Here is an 18,483-nt window from a genome sequence, read left to right as displayed (position 1 = left end):
TGCCCGGAGGGTCGGCGGGACGCCTGGCTCGGCCTCGGTGGTGCCGCGGGTCAGCGGCCAAGCGCCGCCTCTGCCCTGCGCTGTGCGGGCCGCTCCCCGAGCAGGGCTCCAGGGGCGGCGGGCGCTGTCTCTTTAAGGTCACTGCCTGCTCCGGCACGACGTGGGGAGGACAGCTGGGCACTGGCCATCTGACTGACTCCGGCGTGACATCTGGGAGCCCACTGGTGTGTGGCACGCGAAGCGCTTGATGCCGCTATTTAAATGCAAATGTGAGGGGGCTCATTGAAGCCTCTCCCCGTAAATCCGCACAAAAGGAATACTTCCCACCCTCGGAGGAGGAGGAGGCGGCGGCGGAGAGGCGGCGGCGGCCCAGGGCCACCCGTGCAAATCGCGTTGAGCGCGGGCCCCGAGCGGTCGCCGTGGAGGCCCGCGGGGTTCCCCACGAAGGTCAGGCCCCGCCCGGCCCGGCCCCTGGGCGGCTGTCTGGCCCCTGGGAGCGCTCTGGGAGCGGAGGCTGCACCCGCGGCCCGGCCTGCGCAACTTCCAAAGTGTCAGCCTGTCTCTCCGCCCTCCCCACCCCTCCTCTCCCCACCCCCCTGCTTCCCTGCCAGGGCGCCCGAGCGCCCCTAGTTCCCCCTGGAAAGGGAGAGAGGCGGGAGCAGGACTCTGGAGGGAGGAGGCCGGCGCAGGGACGCGCTCCCAGCATCTCTCCGGGCATCCAGGAATTGACCTGCGGTTCCCTTCCTCCTCCCCAGCCTGGGTGCTCCCTCGGTGCCTGGCTCCTCTCTGCTGCCGCTCCCCCTTCTTGAAAGCGAAAATCTGGGGTCGGGTGAGGTGGTGGGGGGGCGAGGGGATGCCCTCCCAGGCTGCTCCCCAGCAGGCCCCGGGTGGAGCCCCGGCCCGGGTCGGGCAGTCCCTGTGCCCGCAGCTCGGGAGCCAGCAGTGGAGTGACAAAAAAGATAAAGTTGGTGAATGATAAAGACCGTATTTTCCACGCTTTGGGTGCGGGACCAGATGATCTAGAAAATGAGCTGAAATGGATTCAGCCTCCGAGCCTGTTGTGAGAGCAGCTGATTCCCCCATTTCGGGCCAGATGGCTGCTGAACACAGATTTGCATTCATTTTCGCTTAATATCGTCCAAAATAGTGGGGCAGCTGCATTTGTTGTCAAAAAGGTTTAAAACCCCTTTTCTTTCTGGGGCAGGATCGTTACCTTATGTGATGGGCTTTATAGAACTTCTTTCCCCTCTTTAGTCAACAGTATCAGATTTAGAAGGATTTGTTTTTAAACCTTCTAATTTGGTAATCAGATTTAAATCGCCTTGGCGCGTGTAATCTGAATTAAAGATACTGTAAATGATTTTAAGCATGATACTTTCGTTAGCGCAAGGAAGGAGGCACCTCCAAGGCGGGCTGGGCATTTTAGGAAGTGTGCTACAAAAGGAGCATTGTTTCCTATTTTCAACTTCATCTTTCCTGAAAAGGCACTTTGCATATTCTGACAATAACGCTTGCCTGGCCGCTCGCCCTGTGTGAGCCCCCGAAGCAGCTAAACACGCAGAGACAAAGCAATTTCTCAACCCCACCCTACACCTATGGCCAACTTTATATTGCGTCGTCCCTCCACGGAGAGAGTGTTCCTTTCTCCACTCGGTCTGATGTGGGTGGAAAGCTCTGGGCTTATTAGGAATACAGAAATTTTCTTTTAATTTATCGTGAATAGTTTCCATACACTTTGATTTAAGGTTATTAACATTCTATAGACAGTGGCATCTTTAATATGTGGCGATCGCTTCTAAAGACTAATCTCATTACCCTCAAATAGTCATAAAATATGATTTTATTATACTTACGTATTTAATTAGACGGCCGGCACCGTAATGGATTTTGAGATGGGACTGGCGCAACAGCTTTGATAATTCACTTATCTTTGGCAATAGTCATTAACCCCCAACACCAGCAAAATAGATTGCTTTCCAACACATCTTTTTTCTCACCCCTTCCAAGAGGCGTGGGGGTCCCCAGATAACGTAAATCGGACTTCGATTCCCCCCCCCCATTAATTAAAATATTAACGTAGGCACACTGTCAGCTCATGGAAGAAGGGAGCGCTACCCCAGACCGGGCGGGGAAAAGGGTGCCCCGCGACACACTTGCACCCTGAAGCCTGTTTTGGTTTGGGTTTAATCGAAAGGGCCTGATTTCTGTCGGCAGGGAGGTGCGGGGACAGCTCCTGCTGGTCCCCTGGGTCTCCGCTCCGGCTCCTGCAGGCGTCCTTCGGGCGCGCAGGGCGCCTGGGTGCAGAGTCCCCGCCGCGGGAGCTCGGCCGCGCGGCCCACGCGTTGCGCGCGCCCTGCTGCGCTCCCGGTTCCTCGAGGCCAGGTCGGGGAGCCCGGAGGCCCCGGGGGGCAGGACCGCGCGCCTTCTGGCGAGGCTGGCGCCGGGGAGGTCGGGCCCCCGCGCGGGGCGCGCAGCCGGACCCCAGCCCCGGGGCGCCGCGGAGGCCGTGCGCGCTCGCCGTGCGCCCGGGGAGCCCGGGGCCGCCTTTGTCGCTCGCCGCGTTTAAGCGCAGGCCGGGCGTGGGGGTGGGGGACGGGGTGGGGGGGGGGGGTGGGGGGGTGCCCCGGTGGCCACGGGAGAGGCCGCCTCCGACGTGGGTCCGGAGCCCCGCACTCGGCGGCCTCGGCGGGGGGCAGAAAGCGCCGGCGCCGGGCGAGGCCCAGACGGGGGCAGCGCGGCCCCCCAGCCGCAGCCTGAGGTCTGCGCGCCCCGCCTTGGCGAGGGAGCCCTGCCCTCTCCACCGCCCCCCGTGCATCCATCCATGCGTGCGTCCGTGCGTCCGTCCATCCATCCATCCATCCATCCATCCATCCGTCCCCGGCAGCGGCAGCGGGTGGCTCGCCCCTGCAGCCCCTGCAGGTCCTCCAGCCCCTGCAGCCCCCTCCCCGCGGCCTGCCTGCCTCTTCCCACTTCTCCCTTTGGGCCGCCCCGGGGCGTTTGTTGCCTGCGTTTGGGGCAACTTTGGGGGCGCCTGGGCACTGTGCCCCCTCTGCGCCCCCGCCCCCCTGCCCGGGACAGTGTTCGGACCGCGTGGCTGTTCGGGGAGGAGGCGGGCGCGCGCGCACGGCTGTTTGTTTGGTGTCGGGGTTTATTTGGGGCGGGCGGGGGGCCCCCGGGCGGCGGCGGCGGCGGCGGCGGCGGGGCTCGCGGGGCTCGCGGGGCTCGGGCCGGCTCGCGGCGCCGTCAGGCAGTCAGTCGGCGAGCGCGGCGGCGGCGGCGGCGGCGGCGGCGGCGGCGGCGGCGAGGGGCGCGGCGAGGGGCGGCCGCTCCCATATATGGCGCAGGCGCCGCCCCCCGACGTCACCCTCTGACAGCGCCGCTCCCGGGGGCTCCGAGTTTTGGCTCCCGGGAAAGGGTCCATTCCTCGGGGAGAGAGGGCTGAGTTTCGTGCGCCTCCGTCCGCTGCGCGCGCCGCTCCGGGCCCCGCCGCGCCCCGCCTGCGCCCGGGACCGCGCCGCGGCGCTCAGTGCCCCGCTTATCTGTCTTTGGAGCAGGCGGGCCGCGCCAGACGCGGGCGATCCCGCAGTGCCCTGCAGCCGCGGCGCCGCCCGGCGAGGATGACACCACGTTGAGCGCCTGCAAACAACAACAACAACAAGCGCCTCCGCGGCCGCCGCGTCCCGCTCGCGCTCGCGCTCCGCAGCCGCCGCGCCGCCGCCGGGGCCGCCGGTGCCTGTGGCGCCTGCCCGGGACGCGCTGACGCCGGCGGCCGGCCGGACCGTGCCCGCGGGCGCCGAGCAGGGCGAGCGCGGCCAGGGCAGCCGCCTGCCGCCGAGCCCCGAGCGCCGCTGCTCGCCGGAGCGCGTTCGGCCCGGAGCCGCGGCCGCCGCCAGCAGGGTTCATGTTTGGGATCCAGGAGAACATTCCGCGCGGGGGGACGACCATGAAGGAGGAGCCGCTGGGCAGCGGCATGAACCCGGTGCGCTCGTGGATGCACACGGCGGGGGTGGTGGACGCCAACACGGCGGCGCAGAGGTACGTACCGGCCGCGCCCCGGCCCCGGCCCCGGCCCCGGCCCCGGTCCCCGCCGCCCCCGCCGCTCACCGGGCCGCGCTCTCTTCCCTCCGCAGCGGCGTGGGGCTGGCGCGGGCGCACTTCGAGAAGCAGCCGCCCTCCAACCTGCGCAAGTCCAATTTCTTCCACTTCGTGCTGGCGCTCTACGACAGGCAGGGGCAGCCGGTGGAGATCGAAAGGACCGCTTTTGTGGACTTTGTGGAGAAAGAGAAAGTAAGTGCACGCGCGCCGCCGCCGCCGCCGCCGCCGCCGCCGCCAGCGCTCCGGAGGCGGCCGCGGTGCCCCGGGCGCGCCCCTCTCCGCGGCGGGGACCGCGCGCCCCGCGCCCCCCTGCGCGCTCCCCCGCGCGCCCCCCCTCCCTGCGCGCCCCGCCACGCGCGGCCGCGGGCCGTGCAGCCTCCCCGCGCGCCCCCCCTCGGACCCGCGGACCCCCGGACCCACTCGCGGCGAGGAGGACGCCGCGGGCTTGCAGCGGGACACGGACACCGCCGCGCCGCCGCCCCCCGGGCCGGGAGCCCTGCCCTGCGCGCGCCAGGCCGCGGACGGCGCCGGACGCCGCGCGCACTAAAAATGCGATTATTTATCGTTGCTTTCAGGAGCCCAACAACGAGAAAACCAACAACGGCATCCACTACAAGCTCCAGTTGCTGTACAGCAACGGTAAGTGCCCGCCGCGCCGGCCCCTGCCTGCCCGGGCTCCCTCTCCTGTCCCCCCACCACCCCGGGCCGAGCCGAGCCCGGCCGAGCCAAAGGACGTAAAGATTTTGAGATTAAAATGACACGGATGTAAACACGAAATCTTCTCATGGCATAGAAGGAAAAACAAAACATAAACGATCGATAAGTCGATGGCACTTCACATGATTAAGCGGTGGGGCTCGGAGCAGGAAAGTAAAAAGGGGGGGATCGATAGAGGCTTCAGCAGAGCATCACTTTTAAGTGACTTTTTTTTTTTCAGTTTTGCAAATTAATGTTAATTATCGAGATGGGGGTGGGGAGCTCCATAAACGGAGCGGAACTGAAGTTCTCCTCCTGCCTAACCTTCCCCCCTCCCCACACACCCCCAGTTTTTTGTTGTTGTTGTTGTGGTTGTTGTTGTTTTTAAAATCCTCGAGAGGCGCGTTAGGAAGAGTGCAAACTCTCACTCGTGGGGTGCTTTCTTGTTTTCTAAAAATAAAGGACCCCATGGGCCCACTGGTGTGGCAACCGGGCCTGCCCTCAGTCTGGCAAATTCGTTGCACCCTTCAGTGCAGACCCTGGGAGTCCTAAGAAAAGAAACCCAGAGAAGGAGAAGTGGTTGGGGGCTCTCTTTTCTTTGCCTTTGAAAAAGGGCATGCCTTAAGTTTTGCTGCATCACCGCCGGCAGCAGTCCTGAGTTACCGACTTCCTGTGCCCCAGGTGCCCTCGCTAAAATCCTGATGAGAATTTGTCCCTGTTTTTTTTTTTTTCTTTTTTTTTTTTTTTTGCAGGAGTCAGAACGGAGCAGGATCTGTATGTACGCCTCATAGATTCCATGACCAAACAGGTGAGAAAGTTTAAGCCTCTGCACTAGTTCGCACTGCTCAGCTGGGTTGTCTTGGGGTGGACATGAGGCCAGTGACAAATGGATCTCGTGAAGTTGCTTTCCATTTAGTTTCCTTGACATACTAATGAGAATTCCATATTTATTGGAATAAATGATGCGATTGGTAAAACAGTTTATGTTGTCGTTAGACTGGGACATCTATGCTTTCATTAGATGGCGTGTGATTGGGATAAAATTCTGTCTTAATTAGCTATGATAATGAATGTTGGACAGAAAAATTTCAGGAGGCTTCTCCTCTCGTATATTTCTTAAATGTTTCTCTTCTCTGCTTGGAATCATTTCATTGATTTTTTTTCCCCCCTATAACAAAGGCAACTAACTCCCTCCCAAAGCCCATTGAGTTTGGCTTGATTAGTTCATTTTTTTCTCCTTTCCAGTGTGATGGTCTAGTAACGCGAGACGTTGATTTGGATTTAAAAGTGAAATGTGTTGGGGTGAAAAGTCACCTTGTTCTCCGCTAGAGCGTCTTCACCTCTCAGCCTCCCCTCTCCATAATTCAAACTCCCAGCTCCAGAGGTCACCCACACCCGTCCATTGCTCTGGGAGCAGCTTCTGCCCCCTATCCCACCCTCTGTCATACCTTGTAAATAACATAATTACAAGCAGTTCCTTATTAAATTATTTAACCTGTCTTGGTCAACTTTTCCGATGATAACCATTGGCTATCAGTAATGTGATTAAGTGCAGAAAAAGCGCTTCATTGCTTTTTGACGTTGTGCAGTCTCTGGCTGGTTTTGGGCAGGGTGGTGTGTTGTCGTGCAGTCCTTGTCGAGACTATTCCCCCCACCCCCCCATTTTCTTAAAATAGTATTGGGGGAGGGGAAAGTTCAAGGCGAACATTAAACCCTCTCCGCACAGATTGATTTAAAATGTACTTCCAAGGTGGGCTTCAGGCTTAGAAATGAAAGCAGCGCCTTCATTTTTGATGCTAACTTTAAGAATTGTGAGCCAAGTGAGAAGGAACTCCTTGGAGCTTCCTGCAGCCCAGCACGCTTGCTTGCCTGCCTCCCACTCTCTGCACAGCAATTAGTTTTTGGATTTTACTTCCCCTTTAAAAAGTTGGTCCTTCCCTGGGCAACAAGCGAGTGGGGTTTTAATGTCTGCAGTGTAAAAGCGTGGTTTTCTCTCAGAGTAAAACAGATCTTACAGGTAAACGACCGTGTTTCTGACAAAGACGGAGGCAGCATGCCCTTCGGTAATTATTCCGCTCGGATCCAGAGAAGCCTCTGGATCTAGGGCTGCTGGTTGGCAGGGCGCTTTTATTTCCTTTGTATATAAGGGCTAAATGTTGTCGGAAACCGCAGTGGTCTAATTAAGAGGTTGATGTAGGCAGCGCTAAGTTTCTCTGTTGTTGCTTGGAGGAGGAGGAGGCTTCGTTTTAAGTGTACTCTTATTGTTCGTTTAGCCTTGTACCTTTGCAACATAAACAGTGCTGAAAATAAAGGCATTTAATCTCCTCTCACTGACGGGGATGTGGGGGGGGGGGGGAGGAAAGAAATAGCCCAGTAACTGATCAAAGAGTCAATGGCGCTGAACCGACAGTTTATGGATTTCTGTTTGTGCTACAAAATAAAAAATAAATCAAATATAAATACGGGGATCCATCGTCGGTCGAGCCGAGCTCCCAGAAGTGCTGGTGTCCGCCCGGGCCCAGCGCCCTGCAGCCCCAGGCGGCCCGCGGGCCTGCGGCGACACCCATCACTTCTTCGGTTCCCAGCAGATCGGGAGGGAGTCTGGGGCGGAGGGGCTCGCGGGGACCGGGGCCCTCTTCCCAGAGGGCAGCCCCGGGCTTTCTGGAGAAAGGGCTTTGTCCGCCTGCAAGTAGGGGAAAGTGTTAGAAGTGCCCGAGGAGATTGGAAGTCATTTCCAGATAATTTTCGGTGGGGGGAGGGACCTGGAGAGGGGACTCCCCTCCCCCTTCCGTGGAATTTTTCTGCCGGGAACTTGCGGCCCCCGCCCCCCACCCCTCTCCCAGTGACCTTTCCCCCCACCCCTTTTCTCCTTTCGCGCGGCCGGCGGTGGGGCTGGCGCAGGCGGCCGAGCGGGCGCCCCCGGCCCCCGGCCAGGCTTCCCGGCGGCGGAGCCGGGCTGAGCGCGGTCGTGAGCGCACCTAGGGCTTCGCACCATCTGGCGGAGCCTCTGCTCAAAACCCACCCGAGCGTGTGCGCAGACACTGCCTTTTTACCCGAGAAAAATCATTGTTAGCAGTTTCAAAATAAACACCAGATTGGCCATTAGCACTTTCTTCCCAAATATCATCCGGCGGGGAGCACGTGGCCGCGCGGGCCTGGGCGCCCCGGGGCCCCGAGCCCTCCCGCCGGCGCCTGGGCGGCCACGTGCGGCTGCTGCTGCTGCTGCTGCTGCTGCTGCTGCTCCCCGGCCCCGGGCCTCGGGCCTCGGGCCGCCTTCAGAGCCCGGCCGCCCGGGGCCTGGCAGGGCGGGCCGGCAGCTCGCGCGGCGCCGGGTCGGGCGGCCGGCCGCGGGCACCTGGCCTGGGAAGGAAGGCGGCCGGGGCGCGCGGGCCTCTGCACCAGCCCGGGCGGCTCCTCCCCGCTTCTGCAGGCGCAGCGCCTTCTGGTCGGCCGTTTGCAACACGCAGATTGGAACTCCTCGGAGACAATGGCCCAAGGACGCGCGGCCCGGCAGCCCCGAGCCCCTTCGTTTCCTGCGCCCCGGCCCGGGCCTCCTCGTCCCCCAGCCCTGCCCCAGCTGGACCCAGCGTGGCCGGCACCCTCTCCACCCCGAGGCCCCGTGCTGGCCCGGTGGGCGCCCGGCACCGGAGGCCGCCTCGGCCTGGCCGGGCTGCGGCGTGGCTCTGCCGGGAGGGTGGCCTGGCTGGGCCGGGCCGGGCCGCCTCCCCTCGCCCCGCCGTGCACCTGCCGCCCGCCAGACCCTCAGCGCCCGGGGCGACTGGGCGCCAGAGCTGCGGGCGCCGCGTAACCCCCGCCTCTGCTTGTCCCCCCCGCGCAGGCCATCGTGTACGAGGGCCAGGACAAGAACCCGGAGATGTGTCGCGTGCTGCTGACCCACGAGATAATGTGCAGGTGAGCAGCGGGCACGGGCAGCGGGGGCGCGGGTGGCCTCGGCGCCAGCTGCGTCTACAAAGGACGCTGCATCCAGGCGCCACCACCCCGCCCAACTTCGGGCAGGGCATCGATTGAAATGTAATCGGCCCCGAGTCTGCGCGCGCCTGGGCCACCGAGGAGCCCGCTCTCATTTCCCCCCAGTGAAGACGACCAAGGCGACCGGCTGCTCAGCAGAGCGGATTAATATGTTGGCCGTGTCGCGGCAGTGTAGTCAAAAAATGAAAACAGGTCCCGGGTGATGCCTCCGTGTCCGATGCCGGAGGAGTCAGAGATCACTCGGAAATCATTTTACTACTTCCTTCTCAAGCACTCGCATCCTGAGCTATACAATTGTCTGTTATTGATAAAAAAAGGAAACTCTTTGTACTTATTATAGAGCTCGCGTATGTGAGAATTGGATTGTGCTTCTGTCAGTTAACCTCTTCCCCAGAGCAGCGATGCATCGTTCATATTGTTGTTAGATTGTGTGCGCGTTACTTGAGATCTCTGTCAGAAGAGCAATTTCCCACCTGTTTTTTTTCTAACTACCACAAGAGTTTCACCCCTACATGGCAAATAAAAATGCATCATTGACTTTGTATGTGCGGCATGTGAAATATAGTTGCAAGGAATAAGGACCTGCTTTGCAGGCTTCCAGGCTACAGTAGCAGGCCGCAGACTCTGAGGGGCATACTCTGCCTGGCTACGATGCCTATTGCCTAAATGCCATTTCTGAGCAGACATATTGTTACAGCACTAATATACAAAAGCTGACTTTTTCTCATATCAGGTAATAAATATAAATTACAACCAATAAAGTGGAATTTCTTTATTATCCACTTCTGCATGTACTGCAATTAACATAGAAAGCGCACAGATGTGATTTAAGCTCTAAGTGGAAGACTGTAGACTTTCTTTAATCACTTTAGCTGTCAGCTTTAAAAGGCTTTATATACTTTGCCTACCATATGGTGTTAATTTAGCTAATTTAGACATGTAACCATTATACAAGTATGCTTTTTTAAAATGCAAGAAGCATAACATTTTTGTTTCATTTCTGCTTTAATTAAAGTTTCAATAACGGAGGTAAGGTAGGCTTAAGAAGGAACAATAGAAGTTTCTGATAGATTGATGCATGCTTTTGTGGTTATAATTAATAAATGCCCAAAAGAAATATTGGTTGAAGGTGGCATCTTGCATCTTTTCCAGAAATAACAGCTTGACAATTAGAGGTAAACAAAAGCCGGAGCTGTGAAAAGTTACTCCCAAGCCTCCTGCCTCCCCTTCTCCTCAGTTCATTGCAAAGACAAACACCGACAACATGCTTTCCATATTTTAGCATCAGAATTTATATAGTAGCTCCATCACCCTCCTAGGGTAACAGATATGTTCAACTTTGCTCCTTCCGGCAGAAACTTGCATCATAAGTTTAGCCGCAGAGCACATGAACTCACTGGGTTTAAATTTGCCAAAGTGCTGTGGTAGGAGAACTTGTTTTCTCGACTCCAACCGCTCTAGTGTCAGACTTCAAAAAAAAAAAAAAAAAAAGAAAAAAAAAAGAAACCCTACAAGTCGGGCATAAAAGGACGCAATGCATATTAAAACCACTGTTTACAATTACTCCACAGCCGGTGCTGTGACAAGAAAAGTTGTGGCAACAGAAACGAGACGCCCTCAGACCCTGTAATCATTGACAGGTAAGGATGACTTCTTTATTTCTCAAAACAAACCGCAGCAACAACCAGACCCTTTGCTTTGCTTGGTTTCCAGTCGCTGCTCCGTATTTTTGAGTCTGGTGTGGAGCTCATCTTGTGCGTTGCACCATTTGTTGTCCGCGTGTGTTATCATGCACAGGTGGGTTGACTTGGAAACCTGGTGGCTCGCTCTGTGGGGATTCAGTAATTGCTTGCGAGTTGTCAAGGGAAGCGGTTTCATCTGCCACTGCTCTCACTGTGAGGAGCACTTTATGCCTAGAGAGTTTCTGGCTTTAAACCCAGAGATATGTCATAAAATGCTTTTTGCTAATTTGTTAACAAGTATTTCATTTTTGCATTATTTTTATCTCGGATGATAGCTGAAGTTGAGGCTCGGGTGGTGTGACTGTTGTGATTGTTGCCCAGTGTTAGAATGAATTTAATCTGCTCTCAATTAGTTGCAAAATGTCTCCTAATTTTTTTCCAATTGTGGCTGTCGTTTTATGTCAAGTAGCAAATATGTAACTAACAAACCAAAGTTGTTATAATTGAAACTAATTACACATGCTGGTTACATTTTCCAACATTAATTTCCATAACTAGATTAGCTGTATGCATTCTTTACATTTGCTGCTCTTCATCTTGCTATTTATCATATTCCTTGGGCAATGTTGCATCCTTTTAAGATACTAATCATTAGTCCTAATAGTGCTAATGTGCATTTGGCATTGCTTTAGTTGAAACAACAAAAACACTTCCTTCCACCCTCCTCTTCGAACACTCACCCAGCTCGGTGGCTTTCGGTGACCTGGAGGAGAAGGAGGGATTCTTTCTTTCCAACAATGGGGAACAGCAAAAGGCCCAGTGTGTGATTGACTGCAGATTTTGCAATTGGTACCCAAATCGAATAAATGTTAGGCGTGTACATATGACACCAGTTTTGTGAAGCAGAGGTTTAGACTGTTTTGAAGAGGGGTTGAATTTCAGCAGCTTTCATTACAAAGTTATCTTTTGATCGTGAACTTTGCTGTCCAGTGTCTGAAAAATTAAACCCGGAAAACTCTATGAGTTAAGCCTAAAGAAATATGCGCCACCAGTGGAGAGCAATGCTAATGTTTAACTAGCTGGAATAGCTGTTTGCTTAGTGGAGAATGTTCGGTATCTGACAGAAGGGACAGCTCTCTTATTAGTAATCAAATAGGGCTGACCAGTTGTGGCCGTCACTCAGGCAATTGAGAACAAGTTCAACACTTTATAGAACTCCCAACTACAAAAATCAATATCATTATATTTGTCTTCAGTGTTGTGGCTATGGAAATCATACAGCCGTGGATCGTCGTCTTGTAACTGAATTTATTTTATTTTATTTTTGATTGGCTAAAAGTGTTTGAGCAGCTCTTGGAATCTTGTCTGAGTGTGAGGTGCTGGAGGGGGCAGTGCATGTTTGCTTGTGATACAGGATCGTGAAGTGTGTCCTCTTTTGAGTTGTCTTCAGTTTGTGATGTTGGTACATTCTGAAAAAGATGACTTGTTTTTAAATTGTGAGGTTTTCAGCATGGCACAGTAATGGAGTGGTCCTGCTGGTTCAACTGACATCTCGGAGGCTGTGTTTTCCTTTCAAAACCATTTTGGGTTTTTGCAACGCTCCATCCTTTATCGACTATTGATACCGAATAACTTTTAATACTCAGTTTTAGCCGCACAATGGGAAATACCTTCCCTTGATATGCAGAAATGTGCTCTTTAATTCATGTCTGAATGCTCTCTCATGTTTGGTTAATTAAAGTGTTTGCTAAGATTACTGATACCTTTCTAATCTAAGGAAGAAAAGTGTGTGATCATTTGATATTCTAGAAGCATGAGGGGAGGGGAAAAATGTAAAAACATTTGGTTAATGGGTTTACCAAGTTTATTTGAATAAGGAGGATTGCAGCTCCATTTACGCCTGGCGTAAATGCTTTGGAGGTCTTAATTATTGATGAAAAATCTGCTCTGCTTCTAAATTCAAAGATATGACAATTTTATAGGAATTTTAATCACCTTCCATGTTAGGGATTTTAAGGTGAGGACAGTTTCTTATGCAGTGACAAATAGAATGTACATTTTTAGCATCTTAAGAGAGCTGTCACTTATGGTGAGTAAATACTCTTTGCATTTTGCTGCTTGGTGTAAATCCTTGTGAAATGGTTGCCGTATTGGCTCGATCTCCAGTTTAAGGCATATTTCGAGAGGCAGAATGAAGAATCTCGTGTTCACTGGGGCAAGTTGTGTTAATCAGAGAGAGACAGACACCTACCTACAGGAGGGCAGTATCTTTAGAGAGAGGCAGTCTTCGGCCACCGAGACGTGTTTCAGTTTTGTAACGATACTCCTTTCGGTGGGGTGCGCGTTGCCTCCTAAAATTAGTTGCTTATGTTGAGTTTCTAGCCTGCCTCCCCTCCTGAGTATTGCAGGATAAAATATCCCATCAGATGGGTGAGTCAGTCTACAGGTCCCCATCAGCAGTGTCATCACTTGGTTAGTTGGCTTAAAAAAGAATTATATACAATGTGCTTCGCCAGCTCCTTGTGGCCTTTGGATACATTTAGCAGGTTCTGACCAGATAAGGCATATTTGTCCTGAGGATATAAACCAATAATTCCAACCTGAATTGAGATCAATGGGCCCACATTTGTTCTAACCCGCACCGAGCCTCTTCCGGCACGCCGAGGCTGCTTTTTCTGTGTTATGAGAACAGAGGAGTAAGCTTCCCGCTCTGGCAGGGAAATCACATTCTGTAGACTCCGATGCCTTAGATCAATTAATTACACAATTTAGCACTATCTTCCCGAAGCACTAAATACTCGTGAACGGCACGGAAGACCCTCCCGAGTCAAAAAAGAGGGGGAAAAGTGAGGCTATTCCGCCTTACCAAACCCTTTTAATTTATTGCGGGGGCTTCACTTGCGTTAACTGTTTTCTTCCTCATAAAACAATGCCAGAGAAACCATTTTTTATAGCTCCACAAATATAATTACACTGGAGTTTATGTAAGATAACGTAACAACTTGGAGGGCGAAGGAAGAAGGGGGAACGCAGCGCAGCGAAGTAGGAAGCGTGGTCAGGAAAGAGGCCCTACGGGAGAGAGCGTCTACGGGACATCGCGGTGACCCTTGGAGAGCCAGATGCAGGCAGGGCACAGGCATGTGCGCGCCCGCGTGTGCACGCCCAGGCACACGCACCCACACGTATGTGTCCGTGTGTGCACATGTGCGTATGTCTGCCTGATTTTTCTACGGTATTCCTGAAAAGGACGGGAGTATCGTTTTCCTCATGGAATAATGTTTTCTGGGAAAACACAAAAGCAGATGGTCTTCATTAGGAACACCCATTGTCCACATATCCCAACTATGAACAGATAAATCTCTCTTGTTTCACCCGTACATTCCAAGGGCTGTAAATGATTACAGGATGTCGGTGTAGCTGCTAAACCAAAACCACACTTTGGCTCTCGTCCTCCTCCCGTGCCATCCTCAGGCCTTCTGGAAATGCCCGGGAAGGCACACGCTCTTCCCTCCCTCCCTCGCTTGGCCCGAGCGGCCCGGAGGTGCGCGGTCCAACTGTTGCAACCTGCAGCGCGGCCGGAGCCGGGCGCGGTGACCGTCCCCACGGGCCGGGTCGCGCACCGTGTGCTCGCGCGGCGCCGGGAGCGTGCTCGGCGGGGCGGTTCCAGATGGCACCGTCTCAGGCGTCCTGCTCGCTGGCACCTCGGCGGCAGCCAGTGCCCCCTCCCCAGTAAATCTGGCAGTGGTCTATAGAGTTTGGGAGACTTATCATTCCGAGTCTGTCCTACTTTCCTGTCTGGAAGCCAGACATCTGTTTATCCCATTTTCTTTCATACAGAGTTTGGAATAGCTTTAGTTTGGGGGGGGGGGGGAAGTTTTGTCATATTTAACAGCTGTTACAAAATTTCAACCCTGTGGGCTCTGAAAATACTTTTCAGCTGACCTCAGATTTTTATACATAATTGACATGGGGTTGTAGAAAAATATTATTTACTTAACCTTTCATTGTCTGCGATTTCACATTGTCCTGAGTCAGATGTTCGAACTACCAACAATTTTAACTCGGACACCCCCCACCCCTCCCCGCCCCGGCCCCTCCAGAGCCTGGCTTTGATTCATTTACGCGTTTTAAGTTTACACCTTTAAAGTGATTGCAGGACGGTAGCTGAGGACCGATTGGAGATTTTCTTTCTTTTTTTTTTTTTTTTTCTTTTTCTTTCTTTCTTTCTTTCTTTTTTTTTTTTTTTAGTCAACAGTGTTTCCTTTCACTTCCTGTCACAAAGGTCAAAGAGAGCCGACCTTTGCTGGCAGTCCCCCTCGCTGAATTATTCATGGCATTGACTTTTTGTCAGCACACACAGTTGTGCTCTGGGACATTTTATTCATTTACCTCATTTAAAGCGCCTTTCTGCACCTGTTCAAGTATTAATATCATGTAATTTGGGCCTAATGCCGATTTTGCTGAACACTCATTATATTTTTTATTAGCTATATTTCCAAACGATTATGTATGATTATTACCAAGCCTTACAAACAGCACCGGGCTATTCCCCAGCCCCTTACATCTTCTTGTCAGGTTGTTTTCAGAAGCGGGGAGGATAAACATTTGACCAGTCCCACTGTTTTTATTCCTACTCCATCTCCAAGCAGAGAACTTAAAGCTTCCTCCCTCATGGCTTTGCACGAGCGTGATTAAATCCAACTCCGAGGGAGCTGTACAAATGCCAGCATTTATAAGGTCAACGCTTTTGTTAAAAATGCTATGTAAATGAGGATCTGCAAAAAGGGACATTAAATAAAATTAAATTCATTGTCTTCTTTAATGTCATTTACATTTTGGCTAAGCCCTGGCCTGTCAAGGAGGATTTTAAAAATAATTTTAATTACACATCATTTAGGGATCCAGGGTTTTCTATTCAGTAGCATTTGGATAACCTGCAAAACGGAGACTGTTTATTAACTTCTTAAACGACAACGTGTCATTTCATCTGCATAACGCGATGAAAACAGTACAGTTTGGTGTTAATTTTTCCTTCTCGGTTTTCTTAAGGATGTGACTATAATTATCCGCGAATAGGCCTGGGGGTCCTGGAGGCCTTCTCTCGGTGCTGGCTGTGTGTGTCTGGTTCAGGGTCTGTTTGATGCCCTGGGACTCAAGTGAAGGGCAGATAGTGGCTGGAAATTTGGCAATCCGAGGGCGCACTTTGGATGAATGGATGTGGCTACAAAGACTCCGATTTTGCCTGGCACCGGCCCCATCTGGCTTCGGCACACTCAGGTGTGAATGGCTGTTTTATGCCCTGGCACGCCGGTGGGGAGAGGCAAAAAGTTCACCACGCTCATTCATCCTTTCAGCATTTTTTTTTTTCATAAACTTCTGAAAATAAACAGGGGAGGAAGCACTGCATTACCGAGTCACAATGACATGCTTTCACTTAAATAGGGAGACACCAGAAACAGATCCCACTTTGTATGTTTTCCTCCCTGGAAGCCCCGGGATTAGCGAGTCTCCGTCATCCAGGCGAGGCCTGTGTGCTCCCCAGCCCCCCGCGTGCCACAGCGAGGGCAGTCGCCCGCCACCCCCAGGCCCCAGCGCCTGCGTCCCTGCGCCAGGCCGAGGAGGCCTGCGGAGATTTATGGCCGCCTGGCCTGGGTAAGGACTCCATGGCCACGCCAGGCGAAGGCCGGGTTTTAAAACAAGCCACACGGCCGTAATGACTTCCGCAACACTCTCAGACAACTCTGATTCTCGTCCGCTTCTGCAAGGGAGAAGCCTCCTGGCCGCCACCGCCGCCGCCGCCGTAGCAGGAGCCGGGGCAGCAGGCCGGGCATGAAAATGCGGGGGGCGGCGGGAGGGGCTGAGGCAGGGCTGTCAGAAGCTATACTCCGGGAGGTACGTTGACGCAAGCCATCCCGGCCTCTGCGGCAGCCTTATCAGGTGAAAAGCAAAGATATTGCCAGTGCCTGTAATTGTGTTAGGATGGCTTGGATGAATTGGATTACCTTATGGAAAGCCGTCCAAAGTCGGGGTTCTGCTACGCATGCTTACAGGAAGCGAATAATTACTCTCTGTGCACCAGGAGATAATTGGGGCTGGCCAGAGGCCTTCTCGTGCCGCCGAAGAAAGCAGGCGGAGCTGGCCTCGTCAGAGCGTTTAGGAGGCGAACGGGAGGAGCCGGTGGTCCTCGCTGCCTCGCGGTGCCGCGCCGGCCTGTGATTTCGGGGACTTTCCAGCGGCGCTGAATAATTGATCAGATCTCGAACTGACGGTGGCATCGGGAGGCACGTTGGAGGAGACGAAACTCCCACGCTCTAATGATGGAAACGGTCGTTGGCGACAGGAAGTGATTGACAAGTGGGGGTCCGGGGGGGGGAGAACTCCGGGAGCTCAGGCTGGACTTGGCACGGCTTCGGGAGCTCACACTCCAGAAAATGAAAACCATGCCCTCCGCTCGCCCGCCAGAACACAAGCTCCTCTTGTTTGTTTATCTTCGTAGCAAATCTCCCAAAAATGTTTGTGGTCGAGAGTCCACATAATGAGACATTATGCCGGTGTTATTAATGCTCCCAAATAAAAATATGGCCGTAATTGAGAAAAATAAGCAGAGGAATTTTACGTGCTAAGGGTTTCTTGGGCTGTATTTTATAAGCTGCTCAGCCTTCGGGGGCGACTAGGGTTCGTTAAATCGTAGAGGCTCGAGGAGGGCCTGTTTGCCAAACTATTTATTCAGAAAACAGCCCGCTATCTCTCCACGTAAGAAATGCTGTAAATGTGCAGCCAATCCGAGGAGGAGCACGGCGGGGGCTGGTGCTGGGAGACTCTGACTTTGCTTGGTTTCGAGTCCCTCATTTCCCTTTCCCTTTCAAAACAAAACACATGAAAAATATCCCTGTAATTCCTTCGCTGGAAGTTGCTCAGCTAGAAAATGCTCAAAATGCACGCGGGCGGCGGGGCCGCAGTGGATGGAGCGCGGCCCGGGGAGGGCAGCGGCGCTTCCCCAGTAATTCGCTAGGAAATGAGTTTAACATGTGCGGAAAGGAAGGGCCCGAGTTTGTGTTGTGGTAGGACACAGAGCCCAGGCCCCGCTGACGGAAGGAGTCGGCTCCAGCTTGTCTCTGCTGGGTGTGGAGGGGAGCCGCTGCACATCTGGGGAGGAGGCCGCTCGCCCAGACAGGCAGCTCCAGCCTCGCCCCTGCCTCCGCCCCCCCTCCCCTCCCCCTCCTCCTCCTCCCTCCTCCCTCCGCTCTCCCCCGCCCCCTCCCTCCTCCCTCATTGCCTATATTTTTCCTTCTCCCTCTCTCCCAGCAGAAAGCAGCTGGGGGCAGGGTGCCGTGTTCACACCAGACAAAACTTGGGCCCCGTGTGGGGCCCTGGAGACGTTTGCCCTTGGGATGAGGCCTTCCCACAGGGGGAAAGACCAGCCTCCACCCGCGGCCCACCGACCCCGCAAGGGCTCCGGCAGCCTTCTCCTGCAGTTTTCACTGAGACGGGAGCCTTCGCAGAAATGGCCCAGCTGGATGCTCTGGGGTCCCTGAAAATTGGGTCTGGAGGCCCCCCCCCAAGCTATGGGGCCGTCCGCCGGTGACCTCTGTACCCCACTGGCCTGGGACTCGATGACGGGCACGGGCCGGGCAGCATGTCCTTGTGGGGTGTGCGTGTGGTGGCGGGACGGTCGGGTCACCCCGACCCGGGTGGGGGGACGGGGCCTGCACAGAGGGTCCGCGAGGGAAGGCTGCCCCCTGTTATTTTCAGTAACGCCCAACAAAACCAACTGGCGTTGAGGAGGGGTCAGGGATGCTTCTCCCCAGGCCTGTTGAGGACGGCGTCCTCCCTGAGAATCAATCCCCTAGCTTATCTAAGACCTTTGGTGCCAGGGGGCGTGGTCTGCAGGTAACCTAAATCCCGTTCCCACCAGTTTGCACAGATGTCCTTCCCAAGCTGTCAGGGCTCAGAATCACAGAAGCTTCCCGCCCTGGAAATGACATCCCGTGGCCAGGAGGACACAAACCGAGGCCGGGGA

At 54.5% G+C, this 18,483-nt stretch overlaps 1 protein-coding gene across 11 annotated transcripts in view; it reads left to right on the top strand.

Annotated features, from left to right (window-relative positions):
- Positions 1 to 3,813: 3,813 nt before the first annotated feature.
- EBF3 (EBF transcription factor 3) overlaps positions 3,814 to 18,483 on the top strand; it is a 115,915-nt gene continuing 101,245 nt past the window's right edge. For 10 of the 11 annotated variants that reach the window (XM_072740426.1, XM_072740428.1, XM_072740425.1 and 7 more), the window contains exons 1-6: positions 3,814 to 4,035; positions 4,131 to 4,287; positions 4,671 to 4,734; positions 5,544 to 5,599; positions 8,630 to 8,703; positions 10,353 to 10,421. In XM_072740426.1, the coding sequence (XP_072596527.1) occupies positions 3,902 to 4,035; positions 4,131 to 4,287; positions 4,671 to 4,734; positions 5,544 to 5,599; positions 8,630 to 8,703; positions 10,353 to 10,421 (554 nt within the window). In that variant the 5' untranslated portion in view covers positions 3,814 to 3,901. The remainder of the gene's footprint in view (positions 4,036 to 4,130; positions 4,288 to 4,670; positions 4,735 to 5,543; positions 5,600 to 8,629; positions 8,704 to 10,352; positions 10,422 to 18,483) is intronic. The other variant, XM_072740429.1, reaches the window with a different exon arrangement.

Source organism: Vulpes vulpes, chromosome 15 (assembly GCF_048418805.1).
Source record: "Vulpes vulpes isolate BD-2025 chromosome 15, VulVul3, whole genome shotgun sequence".
NCBI lineage: Eukaryota > Metazoa > Chordata > Mammalia > Carnivora > Canidae > Vulpes > Vulpes vulpes.
Note: the sequence above shows the minus strand (reverse complement) of the source record. Positions and strands in the feature narration are given on the sequence as shown.